This window comes from Chelonia mydas, chromosome 27 (assembly GCF_015237465.2).
Source record: "Chelonia mydas isolate rCheMyd1 chromosome 27, rCheMyd1.pri.v2, whole genome shotgun sequence".
NCBI classification, from domain to species: domain Eukaryota; kingdom Metazoa; phylum Chordata; order Testudines; family Cheloniidae; genus Chelonia; species Chelonia mydas.
Window position 1 is genome coordinate 13,213,281 of NC_057860.1, and position 13,578 is coordinate 13,226,858.

The 13,578-nt window shown below is 61.3% G+C and overlaps 1 protein-coding gene across 3 annotated transcripts; it reads right to left on the bottom strand.

The window, feature by feature from the left end:
- Positions 1-4,350: 4,350 nt before the first annotated feature.
- On the bottom strand, positions 4,351-11,851 carry GJD3 (gap junction protein delta 3). 3 transcript variants are annotated; one of them, XM_043536672.1, is made up of 2 exons: positions 7,637-11,851; positions 4,351-5,746 (listed from the first exon to the last, which is right to left on the bottom strand). In XM_043536672.1, exon 2 carries the CDS (start codon positions 5,715-5,717, stop codon positions 4,848-4,850), a length of 870 nt encoding a protein of 289 aa, XP_043392607.1. In that variant the 5' UTR covers positions 5,718-5,746; positions 7,637-11,851; the 3' UTR covers positions 4,351-4,847. The 3 variants fall into 3 exon arrangements, with proteins under 3 accessions (XP_043392607.1, XP_043392605.1, XP_043392606.1); XM_043536670.1 differs by lacking the exon at positions 7,637-11,851 and adding an exon at positions 6,341-6,982 and having other exon boundaries at positions 4,351-5,748; XM_043536671.1 differs by lacking the exon at positions 7,637-11,851 and adding an exon at positions 7,005-7,109 and having other exon boundaries at positions 4,352-5,746.
- Between the last annotated feature and the right edge of the window lie 1,727 nt (positions 11,852-13,578).

Sequence of the window (13,578 nt, forward strand, 5' to 3'; positions counted from 1 at the left end):
CGTCACCAGCAAAACCAACAACAATCCAGTTCGCTTGTCAGGTCAACCCAGAAACACCCCCAGGAACCAGAGGCCGATTCCTTGCAAAGCCAGACAAAGCCAGATTATATATCTATAAATAGCTATAAATATCTATAAATACCTTTTAAAAACTTTGTAAAAGTCGGGAGGGGTTTTTAGAGATGTGCTGCGGTTGGCAAGGGGGGGTCCCGGTTCTGGATGTGAAGTGGGGGGGGGGCTGGGGGCTGGGGGGGGGACGGGGGTCCACACAATTTATTATTATTAAATTTTTTTGTTGTTGAGATTGTCCTGGCTTTGGAATCTCTGGGGAGAAGATGAAAGAGGAACTAAAACACAAACCCAAAGAGGCTCCCCCCAGGGCTATTTCCCCCCCCCCCCCATGCCACTGGGCTGTTCTTGATTCCTATGAAATCCAGTTAGGGGGCACTGGACGCGGCCTGTCAGTCTCTGCCTCGGGCTGGGGGGGCTGTTTGATTTGAAGTGTTTCTCTGGGGGAGGACCAGCGACCTCCATGGATATCTGCTGGGGGCACATAGAAGGGCTGGCGGGTGGCACTATGGGGGGCGGACGAGGGGCTGGCCGGGTGGCTTAGTGCCTGGGGGGCTCTGCCTGGAGGTAGCTGCTTGTTCACCTGCTTGGCCTGTTCCTGCCCCACACAGGGGTTCGGCGGGGGGGGGGGGGCAGAGCTGAGCCTGGCATTGGCACAGCTGCCCTGTTAGCCCCCAGTGCCCTAGCTCCCCCCCCCCCGAGCCTGCCCCAGACGATCAGGTGTGGGTCCTGGGGTGAAGATGGGGGCTGGCAGGAGGCCAGGCCGGGGGGTGGCCAGGCTGGGGGCTGATGGCGTTCGTTATACCAGCTCCCTGTCACGTCTGCTGCTTCCCTGGCCCTGGCGGTCCTCCTCCCCTGCCACCCGCACATCCCCTTGCGGTGTCTGCCCTGCAATGGGAATGGGGGGGCACTGGCTGTAGCGGGGGGGTTGAGGGGGGCGGGAGGGAGGGGCCTGGGTTGCAGCGCCCCGCCCTGCTAGCACGGGGGCCCGGTTGGTATATTCCACACACCCTGCCCGACTCCAGCTGGGTGCCCCACACAGCCAGGCCAGTCACACCCTAGGCTGCTGGGGGGGGGGGGGGAGTGAAGCCGAGCTCGACCAGCTGAGAACTGGTGGGGTGGGTCTCGCTTGGGGAGATTCCTGGGCTGGGGTGGGCGAGAAGCACCAACAGCCCAGAGTCCAGGAAAGCAGCTGCCCTCACCTGAGGGGGGGGTAGCGTCCTGGGGCTGGTGGACGGGCGGCTCTGAGCCATGAGTGTCAGCCGGGCATTGGGGCCGTTGGCCAGACCCTGTGGGTAAGGTTCAGACTGGCTGGGCTGGCAGCGGGTGCTGGGCAGACCTGGTTCGCCAGGGATGGGCTTGGATGAGCGCAGCCCTAGGCGCCGACCCCCCCACGTGCGGCCAGGGGCCTCACGGTGCTGCCCAGAGGGGTGTCCGGGGCCTCCCTGAGCCAGCTCCCGGTGCCCGCCCCAGCGTGTTGAGGGCAGTGCTGGGCTGGGGCCAGGCGGGTCCTGCCCGGGGATGGGGGGCGGATTGCTCATTTTCAGGGTTGTGGCTTATTAAATTAAAGCATCCTCGGCCCCATGGGCCTGCTGCTCTGGGCACCAGGGGCACCAAAGCTGCCTCCCCCCCAGCAGATGAATTAATACTAGGGCTGTCGATTAATCGCCGTTCACTCACACAATTGAGTCAATAAACGTCTCGCGATTAATCGCCCGGTAGTAGAATACCAACTGCGCTGTCTTAAAGAGTTTGGATGGTTTTCTACATTTTCAAATACGCTGATCTCTGTTACAACACAGAACACACGCTGCGCAGTGCTCCCCTTCTCTTCGGTTTTATTACAGAGCTTTGCACGGTAAAAGATCAAACCGATACTTCTCAATTCACCTCATACAAGGGCTGCAGTGCAGCCTCTTTATCCTGGAGTGCAACTTACAAATTTGGGGTTTTTTGTTACATAACCGCACTCAAAAACAAAACCATGTAAAACTTCAGAGCCTGCAAGTCCACCCAGTCCTATTCTTGTTCAGCCGATCGCTCAGACAAACACGGGTTTTACATTTGCAGGAGACGAAGCTGCCCGCTTCCTGTTTACAATGTCACCAGAAAGTGAGAACAGGTGTTCGCATGGCACTTTTGTAGCCAACATTGCAAGGTCTTTGCATGCCAGAGATGCTCAACATTCGTACGCCCCTTCATGCTTCGGCCGCCATGCCAGAGGACATGCTTCCATGCTGATGACGCTCGTTAAAAGACTAATGCAGTAATTAAATTTGTGACCGAACTTCTTCAGGGAGACTTGGGTGTCCCCTGCTCTGGTTTACCCGCATTCTGCCGTATAATTTGGGTTTTCGCCGTCTTGGATGACGGCCCAGCCCGTCTGATTGAAGAACACTGTCACTGCAGATTTGAGAAAACGCAAAGAAGGTACCGATGTGAGATTTCTAAAAATAGCTACAGCACTGGAGCCAAGGTTTAAGAATCTGAAGTGCCATCCAAAATCTCAGCATGCGCCACGCCTCGTCCCTCTGTCAGAAGTCTTAAAAGAGCAACACTCCCATGCGAAAACTACAGAACCCGAACCACCCAAAAGGAAAATCTCCCCTCGGATGATGAAAATGAACTTGCGTCGGTCTGCCCGGCTTTGGATTGTTATCGAGCAGAACCCGTCGTCAGCATGGACGCACGTCCCCCGGAACGGTGCTTGAAGCATCGAGGGACGTATGAATCTTTAGCACATCCAGCACGTAACTATCTTGCGACGCCGGCTACAACAGTAGCCATGCGAACGCCTGTTCTCACTTTCAGGTGACATTGTGAACAAGAAGCGGGCAGCATTATCTCCTGCAAACGTAACCAACCGTGTTTGTCTGAGCGATTGGCTGAACAAGAAGTAGGACTGAGTGGACTTGCAGGCTCTAAAGCTTTACATTGTTTTATTTTTTAATGCAGTTATTTTTTGTACATAATTCTACATTAGTAAGTTCGACTTTCATGATAAAGAGATTGCACCACAGTACTTGTATTAGGTGAACTGAAAAATACTATTTCTTTTGTTTTTTTACAGTGCAAGTACTTGTAATCAAAAATACATACAGAGTGAGCCCTGTACACTTTGTATTCTGTGTTGTAATTGAAGTCAATATATTTGAACATGTAGAAAACATCCAAAAATATTTAAATAAATGGCATTCTATTCTTAACAGTGTGATTAAGCGTGCAGTTAATCACAATTAATTTTTTTAATCGCTTGACAACCCTAATTAATACAGCCTCGCCCAGGCACCTGCAGCACTATAGCTGGGGAAACTGAGGCACAGCAAGAGCCTCCCCCATGGTGCGTCACGGGCAGAGCTGGGAACAGAACCCAGGAGTCCTGGCTTGGGCAGTGGTGCAGCCATGAGAGGGTTAATGGGGGGGCCCTGGTGCAGGATCTGGCATGGGAGGGGGGTTGGTGTTTTTCTTTTCTACCTTTTTTTCCATTAACCTCTGGATGTGGCGCCACCCTCCTGCAACAGGAAACAGGAGACAAGGGGAACCTGGCACACAGCCAGCCCCTGCCCCCTGCATGGCAGCCAGAAAGCCACACGCGCCCTCCCAAAATGTGAGACCCCCCCACTGCAGCACCCGCCACAGGCCCATGGCCACACACCGCGCGATTAATGGGAACCCTGGCACACCCCCTGCCGGTGCCCCTCAACCCTGACCTGCAGCCCCCTGCTATTCTGTTGCTGGGCTCCCCCCACACCTCTGTCACCATATCCAGCCCGCACAGGGTAGGGCTGACGTCTGACACCAGGTTCCACCCCACGCCGCTAAGGCCCCAGGCGTCTGGAGCCGCATGCCCGGCGCGGCCAGAACAATCGTTACCACACGGCGCGCTGGGACGGCCTGGAATTTGGTTCCAACACAGGACACTGCCAGGGTCTCTCCCCATGGCCGTGAGTGCTGCCAGGGCTCGGTTCTGGGCAGCAAGCCCTGCCCGGCCTTGCCCAGCTCTGCCAGGGTGGAGCCTCCGAGCGCTCGGGCAGAGGGAATGTGTCACTGACAGGACAGGTTGAATTTAGCTCCTGCTCCAAATCGAAGTGTGAAAACGAAGGGAGAACATGGCCCCAGCCCAGGGCAGTGTGTCCCCCGCCGTGGGACCGAGTTGCCGTTCGGCTCACGCCACGGCACCAACCTCGCTCGCAAATCACCGGTTGGGCTCGGGTTTTTTAATTAAAAAGTTTTCTTCTGTTTATTCACACAAATGTATAAAATTTGGCGACACCGTCTCGCCTGGCCCCAGAGCCCCCCATCCCTGCCCGCCCCACCCAGCTTCCTGTCTTCAGGAACCGTCCCGTCCCCCGGCTGAGCAGCAGGCAGAGGGGCTGGGTCAGTTCATTGCCCCTCGTCTGGTTGCCTACACCAGCCGGAATGAGACCCCCAGCTCTCCCCTGTGCCAGCCCAATGCTCTAAGCCTTGGGCCACGCTGTCAGTCCTCGTAGTCTGGCCAGCTCCTTTCCTGCTGCTCGTGGCATAAGGGGCTTTGTGCCCTAGGCTCAGGGTCCTCTGTGCGCCCAAGGCAGGGGGGCAGCTCTCTGCCAGGCTGTATGGGGCTGGTACGGACTGTGGGCCCCGGGCCCTTAGGGCACAGCTGGAAGGTTGCTCAGGGCCACTGAAGCTGCAGCAGGGCTGAGAACGTCCCGCTCAGGTCACTGGTGTTGCCGCGGCGACCCTGCTAAGCAGAAGGCCCGATGACTGGCACAGATGGGAGCTGGGCTGTAGTGTGAGCCCTAGACCACCAAATCGGACTTGGCCGCGGCCCGGGAGGCCATGCTGCCCTTGGAGGGGGCTTGGGGCCGGAACAGGGCCGAGGGCTCGTAGTGGTTGGGGACGCTGCAGGCCGCCCCCTTGGCGCCCCCCTCGCCCGGGGGCAGGAAGTGCTGGCACTGCTCGTGCGCCTGGTTGGACCAGTTTTCCTGCTGCTCGTGGGAGGTGGCCGGGGGCTTGGCGGCCTCCTGCCCCTGGCACCTGTCCTTGACCAGCAGGTGGGCCAGCTCCAGCAGGCTGAGCAGGGTGGAGACCACGCCCACCATGAAGTAGAAGAGGATGAAGATGGTTTTCTCGGTGGGCCGGGACACGAAGCAGTCCACCGTGTGGGGGCAGGGCGAGCGCTCGCAGGTGAAGTGCGGCTCCACGTGGAACCCGTACAGCAGCCACTGCCCCACCAGGAAGCCGGTCTCAGCCAGGATGCGCATGGCCACGTTGGCCAGGTAGAAGGTGCGGATGTGGTGGGCCCGCTGGCTGGGCTGCAGCCGGGGCGGGCCCGCGGGGCCGCCCTCCTGGCCCTGCTGCAGCTTGCCGCCCTGGTGCATGGCGTACATGACGAAGAGCAGGGCAGGGGCCGACAGCACCACGATGTGGAAGACCCAGAAGCGGTAGTGGGAGATGGGGAAGGCCTTGTCGTAGCAGACCTGCTTGCAGCCTGGCTGCAGCGTGTTGCAGGCGAACTCCTCCTGCTCGTCCTCGAAGACGTCGCTGCCCACCGTGGCCAGGATGAGGATGCGGAAGATCAGCATCACCACCAGCCAGAACCGGCCCACCATGGGCGAGTGCTCCTGCACGGCGTCCAGCAGCGAGCTCAGGAAGCTCCACTCGCCCATGGCTGGGGCCGGGGCGGGGGCCGGAGCCGCTCTAGGGGAACAGCGCCAGTTAGAGCTGCCACCTGCTCCCCGCTCTGGGCACCCAGGGGCCCCCCCGCTGACAGCGTGGACACGGACCCCCTGCTAAACACAGCCCCCCTTAGCCGAGCCGTAAGCCAGCCGCAGGGGTTATGCAGCCCGCCTCAGGGGTCAAGGCCGTTCTCCTCTGTGGGGCTGCAGCGACCCCCAGCTGCCAGCGCTCCTCCCCCCACCCCGGCTCCTCGCCGCCCGGACTGAGAGCTGCACCCACGAGCCGACCCCCGCTGGTACCAGGCCCAAGATGCCCCAGCCAGCCGCAGCGCCAGAGCCGTGGCCACGCAGGAGCTGGGGGCTGGCTGCGGTGCTCAGCTCTGTGCAGGGCGCAGGTGGGTCAGGGAGGCTGGGCCGGGCTCACCGTTTGCCAGCTGCTGACGCCCGGGGTGCTCTGGGCACAGGGAGCTGCCCCGCTGGGACTGGCTTCTCTAGAGCAGCAGGGGGCCAGGAAGGGCTCTCGGGGCCAGGGGCTAAAAGACCCAGGTCCCAGCCCACATGCGGGTCAGGCCTCTGCTCCCCACACGCGATTCCACTCCCCACACATCACCCACCTGCAGCCAAGCCCGACCTCCCACTCTTGGAGGCAGCCGCTGCTGGCCACGAGCCCGGGCATCCCGGCACTGCGCTGGCCATGGGCATGGGGCGCTGGTCTCCTTGGTCACGCAGGGCCGGTCGCTGGGGGGGCTTGGGGCAGAGGCTGGCCTAGGCTCCCCCATTTAAAGCCAAGGGGCTGGAGGAGGCCAAGCCCCCCCGGCTGTGGTGTCCTGGTCCTGCCATCTGGCCAGTGCCCGTTGCGGCACCAAGGGGCAAAGGGCCTGTCCCCATGGGGCCTGGCTGAGAGGATGGGGGGGCCCTGCTAGTGTCCAGTGAGTCAGGGGCTGGGGGCCAGGGACCCCCCCGCGGGCCAGGATCTGCTCGTGGCCCACTCACCCCAGGTGTCACTGATGCCCGGGCGGCAGGGGCTGGACCCTGTGCCCAGCCGGTCCCTCCAGCCCTGGGGGGGCCCCAGCCTGCCCCAGCCGGGCTTTGGGGCGCAGCGTCCGGAGGGGAGGGGCTGTGTCACGCGTGGTGCCAGCCGTGGGGCTCCTTGCCGGGGGGGGGGGCAGCCCCCCCACTCCACCCCAGCCTGGGACAGACTCACCCTGTCCCCGGGCCGTCCCCTGGGGGGCGCAGTCACACCCCCCCCCCGCGCCCCAGCCCCAGCCCGGCCGGTACCTGCAGGCGGGGGCTCGCGCAGGGGCCGCGTCCCGGACCCGGTTCGGCGCAGGCTGCCCGGGGCTCGCGCATTGTCCGGCCCGGGACTTTCCCCGCGGCTCCGCCTGGAGCCTCTTAAAGAGACAGCGCGGGGCAGCCCGGCCAGCCCCCTCCCGCAAGCCCGCCCCCCGGGGCTGCCCCACAGCCCCCTCCCCCAAGCCCGCCCCCCCCGGGGCAGCCCTGCCAGCCCCCCCCCCCCCCAATCCCAGGTCCCGTGGCTGGGGCAGAGGGACGGACCGTTTCTCCCCCCCCCCCCCCCCCGCCCCAAGCAGGCAGCAGGGGAGGGGGCAAGAGGGACCAAGGGCTGAGAAAAGGAACGAGTTTTTTTGGGGGGGGGTCGGGTCTGCACAGCGAGGGGACGGGGGGGGGGGCTCAGACTATACCCAGGGCAGAGACAGCCCCCAGCACCCCATTCCCTGCACCCAGGAGCCCTCAGGGCCCCAGCACCCCATTTGCCAGGATCCCCTGGGTAGGTCCCTCACTCAGCCCCCAATTCAGTCCCTCCTCCGCCCCCCCCCCCCCCAATGGCCCAGATTCCCTCAACTGCCCTATTCCCATTCCCCACAATCCCCTGGGGCCCAGCACCCCCTTACCTGCTGGGTGGTGCCGGGTGCCAAGCTTTCCCCCCGCATCCCCTCACTCAGCGCCTTGCAGGCCTAGCTCCTGGAGGCTCTGGGCGGGGCACCAGGATGTGGCGGGGCTGAGACTGGCGTCTTGCTGGCTCAGGAACGCCCGTGACCGGCCCCCTGCCCCATGGGAAGGCTGCACCCGAGCCCCAGGACCTTGACCTCTGCTGGGTTCGCGCCCAGCGCTCCAGCTGCACGCCGGCATGTCAGCTGCTTTCGCTTTCCTTCCCAGCGAGAACCTGCCTGGCGGGACTCCCGGGGTCCCTGGGGCCAGGACGGCCAAGGGCCACACGCCCAAACTGCAGTGCCATGCTCAGCTGTGTCCGATATGCAGGGACAATTGCCAAACCTAGCCCCTGGCATGTGCCAGGCCGGGCGGTTCCCGCCCCACAGCGTTGGGCCCGCAGCTGGGTTTAGTAGCCGCTCACCATGCTACTGTGGCTGGGGGGTGACCCCAGAGTGCAGCCTAGACCGTCCTTAGCCAGCTCTTTCAGCGCTGTGGGGTGGTGCTGGCCCGGCGTATGCAGAGACAGGAGCCTGAGGGCCTTGGCTGGGGAACCGAGAACCAAAGGCCAGACTGGTGGAAAGGCGCCATGCCAGGGGCATCAGGGCCTTTGGGGCTGGGTCAGTTATTGTCCGGACACAAAGGGAATAGGGGTGTTCCCCCCCTCGCCCCCCAGCCACGTCCCCCTGTGTTCTTCCTTGGTGCCAGGGACACAGAGCTCGGAGCCGCCTAGCACACGGCCCTGCTTTGTGTCTGAGACGTGGGGGCTCACCCTGGTGCCCAGCCCCGCGCCGCCTCCCCACCAGCTGACAGGTTCCGTGCCCTCTTCCCGCTGGCTGGGAGCACCCCCGCCCCCGGCCGGGTTCCCCTTCGTGCAGCCAAGCCCCCGCTGGAGTAGTCAGAGCTGGGGGGGGGGGGGGGCATGGAGCCAGAACTCTCCGGTTCTAGGCCCAGCTCCGGGCGTAGCGTGGGGGGGCTAATGGGTCAAAGCAGGGGTGGGGATTGGGGCCAGGACTCCTGGGTTCTAGTCCAGGCTCTCCCACCCTCTGGCTGGGTGAATCTGAGCCAGCCGTGTCACCCTCTCTGTGCCTCAGTCTCCCCCTGTGTAAAATGGGGCTACCGCTGAGCTCAGAGACCGGGGGCAGGGAATACACATTGAATGAACAGTTCTGTACCTTGTAGTAACTGTGGGTTCTGGCCATGTTGTGGGCTGTGTGGCTCCCATGCCAGGGGCACGTGCACCCCATGTGTGTGAGGCCCCCTCCCCTGCCCAGGGCATATAGGGCAGCGCTGCTGCAGCCCCCCCCTCCACGTCCTGCACTAATTCAGATGCCCCGAAAAGGCCACTGAAAAAGCAGGGCTGGGGGCTGGGATTTGGAATCCAGTGGGTGACAAAGGACCACGAGGTCAGCCTGTTCCCTCCGGGTGAGCGGGGACGGATGGGGAGGGGGGCATTGGAGGTCCAGACTCCTGCCAGTGAGCCCTGCGACATGGCCCGGTCCCAGCTGGCGTCTGAGCTCGCAGCCAGGTCGCGGGCACAATGTCAGCCCAGGGAGGTTTAACTCCATGGCGCTGCCTTGCAAATGTTGGGTTCGGGGCCGCTCCTGCAGCGAGGGGAGCCAGCGTTAATACTGGGCGGGAGGGGGCTAGCAGATGACTGACAGATGGCTAGTCACCGCCTAGTCCATTTGGCTAGCATAGGGGTGGGGATGGCAAGACAGGGAGACACAGGGCAGCCCAAAGGCCCCCGCTTCGCACACCTGGACCGGGCGCGAGAAGCCGCAGGGACACAGCTTTGCTGAGTGCCTAGCACATGCCTTCGCCGGAGGGCGTGGGGCAGAAGGGGCTGGGGCTGGTCACAGAGGCTGGGGCACCTCTCTCCCAGGTGCGCCTCAAGTGCTTGACCTGCTTGGGTTGGCCGCAGGGCACCTGGCTGGTCAGTGCCACGTGGTGGCCCTAGCCTGGCCTGTGTCCCCTTGCGTGGGGGCTACGTGAGCATCTCAGCCCAGGCCCCTGGCTAGGAGACAGGCTGATTTCCCGGAAGGTTTTTCCTGCAGCCCCATTGTTTATCCTGCGTTATATTTACTAATCAGGAAATGCTCCTAATGCCTGGTTATTCCGCTGCATAAACAGCTGCTTTCCCTTTCTCTTTTGCATGGCCTTTCCCAGCCCCCAGCCTGCCCCTGCTTCGCCCTGAGCCAGAGCCATCGCTTGGGAAAGCGTGTTCAGCACGACCTTCGTTTAGTCACTGCCCTGCGGGCCATGACCCCAGAATAGCAGCCTTGTACACTGCGTTCCCTCCTGCAGCCACTCGTCCCAAGATACAGATTCCTGATGGGAAAAACTTCCCCACTGTCAGAGTGATTACGCTGGGGAATAAATTGACCAGGGAGGTTGTGGAATCTCCATCTTCGAAGATTTTTAAGAGCAGGTTGGAGAAATGCCTGTCAGGGATGATCGAGATAATCCTTAGTCCTGCCGTGAGTGCAGGGGACTGGACTAGAGACCTCTCAAGGTCCCTTCCTGTCCTATGAATCAGGACTCCTGGGTCCTATTCCCAGCTCTGCCACTGACTCACTTTGTAACCTTGGGCGAGCTACGTTCCTCTGTGCCTCAATTTCCCCACTTGCAACCAGTGGGCAACCAGTGTTATCTCTGGCAGAGCGAGCCTGCTTGGCCATGCCTGTCTGAGCACCTCTGACCAGATGCGTTTCCAAAGCAACTCTTTCCTCTCCAGTCACTTTGCCCCTCCGTGACTCAGTTTCCCCACAGGTAATAGCCCGAATCCATCAACATGATTGTGGAGATTAAGTAGTCAGTGTTTGTAAAATGCTAAATACCATTCGAACACCCTCCAGCACTGTGGCCAGTTTCCCTGGAAAAGGCACAAATCAGGAGCTAAGGGAGGAAAGCGTACGCTAGCTGTCTCCACCCAGAGCGTGTATACGGGGGCAGGACCTCACCCTAGTGCCTGCAAAGCTCAAGCAGAACCAGAGCAAGGCTCCGAACCCTGAGCTTGGCATGTGGCGTACAGAGCCTGGAGCTTTTCTAACAATAAGCTCCTTAAATGGCCCCTCAGACGGGACGTGCTGGAGACGCTCTCCAGAGCCCGGCAGTGGAAAATCGGACAGAGCTTTCCACACTTGACTGTCTTCCAATAAACACTTCACTTCCACTGATACGGCTCCCCGCAAGCCCTTGCTGGCTCCTGGGCCCTCCTCGCACTCCAGCTACGGCCTGGCCTGGGTTAAAAGCCTGGCCAGGGATAAATGGGTGGACACACACGCCGGCAGAGGATGTGACCCACATGCTGAAGTGCATAATGTAGCCAGGATGGTTCAGCCAAAGGCAATGGGGCGGTCTCGCCAATCAGCATGCCTGCTGGTGCATACCGTTAGTTGCCTCCCATGATGGATTCTGGGATTGGAGTACAACAAACCCATGACATCTGTTAACCCATCTGCATGATCTCACCCAGCATTCACACCAGCGCCAAAACGCCACCACCGGTAACAGACAGCAGCACCCGTGGGTGGCAGGCAATCTACGGGTCTTGGGCCACCACTTCCCGAGCGAGCGCTGGGAGGGATTCGCATCTGTCACCCTGAGGCAGCGCGCAGAGATTTGCATGTGGGACTCCGGCCCAGAGCAACCTCAGCTTGAGCTGCATCCAGCGGGGGGCGACTGGCTACAAGAAGGGGCCTTTTAGCAGCAGACCTGTTGCGGGCTCCTCATGGCCTGGAAAAGCAGAACTGGTGGCCAGGCTACCTACTGTGGGCCTGGCCCATCCTCCAAGCACAGCTCTTCTCCGCAAAGCGACTGCGTAAACTGGCCCTTCCTTACCCACAAGCCCAGTGCCCCGTGCACTTGGACGCCAACGGCTAGGGCCAGGGGCTATGGGCTCTTACTAGCCCTGCAGAACCAGCCCAACACAGGCTGGACCCTGCTCCTCCTTGGGCATCAGCAGAACTGCTCCCTGGGTGCAATCCCTGAATCAACCAGCAACACCCAGGGAAGCCCAGTGGGGTACAGAGGCTTCACCGAGGTGCGACCAGGACAGCAAAACCTTTCTTACACGTACTGGCGCACGAGAAGGAAAAAGGCCAGCGGGGGGGCTCAGCCCCGGGGTGCTGGCAGCATGGGTAGTTACACAATTATTAGTTACATAAGATCTGGGCCCCTTACACGGCCCTTTCGCACACAGGGTGGAGCCAGCCCCTGCCTCGGAGAGTTCCCAAGCGAGAGGCACGGCTGGGAGCAGCAAGCGGGCTGGGGAGGCGAAGGCAGGGCCCAAGGTCACTCAGCTGATCAGTGGCATGTGAGGCCCTTGGCTCTTGCAAGGAATGGCAGTAAAATCCAAGGCAGTCCCTTGTAAAGCACACCTGGGGCACGGCCACGCCCGGCGGCCTTCGCGCTTTATGGCCAGTCCCACCCACCCTGGAGGACACGAGCTGGACCTGTCATCCCTCACCTGCTCTCCTCCACTCGCAACCCGCCGAGCAGACTGGCCTGGTCTCCCCAGGCTCAGCCCCTGCCCCCCAGGAGCTCGCTGAGCTGCAGGCTCTAGGTGTGGTGTTTCTACGGGGGGCTGGTCGGGCTGGCATTTCCCCTTGCAAGAGGCCTGTGATAACAACTCTTATCTCTCCTGGCACCCGTTCAGCCTTCTGGTTCTCCCCCCACCCTCGCGCTGCTGCTCCCCGCCCTGGGCGGACTCGGATCACTGCTCACCACAAGCTGCCTATCGCCCACTGACTTCCGACATGACAGTCACAGGACCCCTTTGGGATCCGGCCCTCCTCTTTCCTCTGCTGCTCACTGCAGCCAGCACCAGCCTTTCACAGCAGACAAGCGGCCATCCCCGAGAGAAAGCATTCCAGGGGGGCTAGGGGAAAGCGGTGCACCCGGGCTTGTCTTCCAACCCCTACTGTGCGTGCGCAGCAATTTTCAGCTCAAAGCACAAACCGTGAAGCCTCGCACCCCAAACCTGGGCGGCATCTTTCCATTTTAAACAGGGAGAAACTGAGGCACGGGGATTTTTTAAGGTCAGACAGACGAATGGAACCCAAGCAGTCCCACTCTCAACGGGGCCATGTTTGAGCCACTAGATGGTACACGCTGTCAGCACATCCCTTTCCCTTTGCCCCGGGGAGCTCGCGGAGCAGCTGCGGTGCTAAGGAAAAGACAAGGCCAAAGCAGCTGAGCTCTGACCCTGTCCCAGGCTGCTGACAGGCCCCTGCAGCCACCTAGGCTCTAACCCAGGAAACGGGGGCAGCAGTTTAAATGGCCCATTTTGGGGGGCTGGAGGCTTGGAGGAAAGTGGCTGATTAAACACCCCGAGGAGCTGCTGCTGCAGACCGTTGGGGCAGTCAAACGTGAAGCTGCTGCAATCGATGCTTAGGGAATGCCAGCTGCAGGCAGGTCCTTAGTGGCACCCCAGAGCAACTGAGGCTCTCCTGCAGGACACGTCAGATTTGGCTGGGCCGGGCCCACGCTGTGGGAAAACCTTGCTGGCATTACCTGGCCAGCCACCTGTTTAAAGCCACCGGAGCAGCTTGGACTTGGGGAAGCGGTTGAACTGTTGTCAGAACCACTAGTCTAGACCAGGCAAGGTCAAGTGAAACCCTCTGCTTCAGGCTGGCTCTCATTTCTTTCTGAGAAATCACAGCAGTGTCGTGGGTAAAGTATCAACTTGTACAGAATCTGCCTGGCCACCAAGTTTCCCCTCAGACGGCTACGTTCTTCCAAGAGCGAGGCGGCGAAGTGGGCAGCCACGCGTGCCAGGCCCCTGCCCAGGGTGGCTCATAGCACAGGTTGCAAGTGGCAGCAGCCCTGGCTCCCGTGCCTGGCATAAAACGAGCTGGTGAGCCCCCAGACTCTGCGCCACCTGACACTGTCCAGCTGTGCT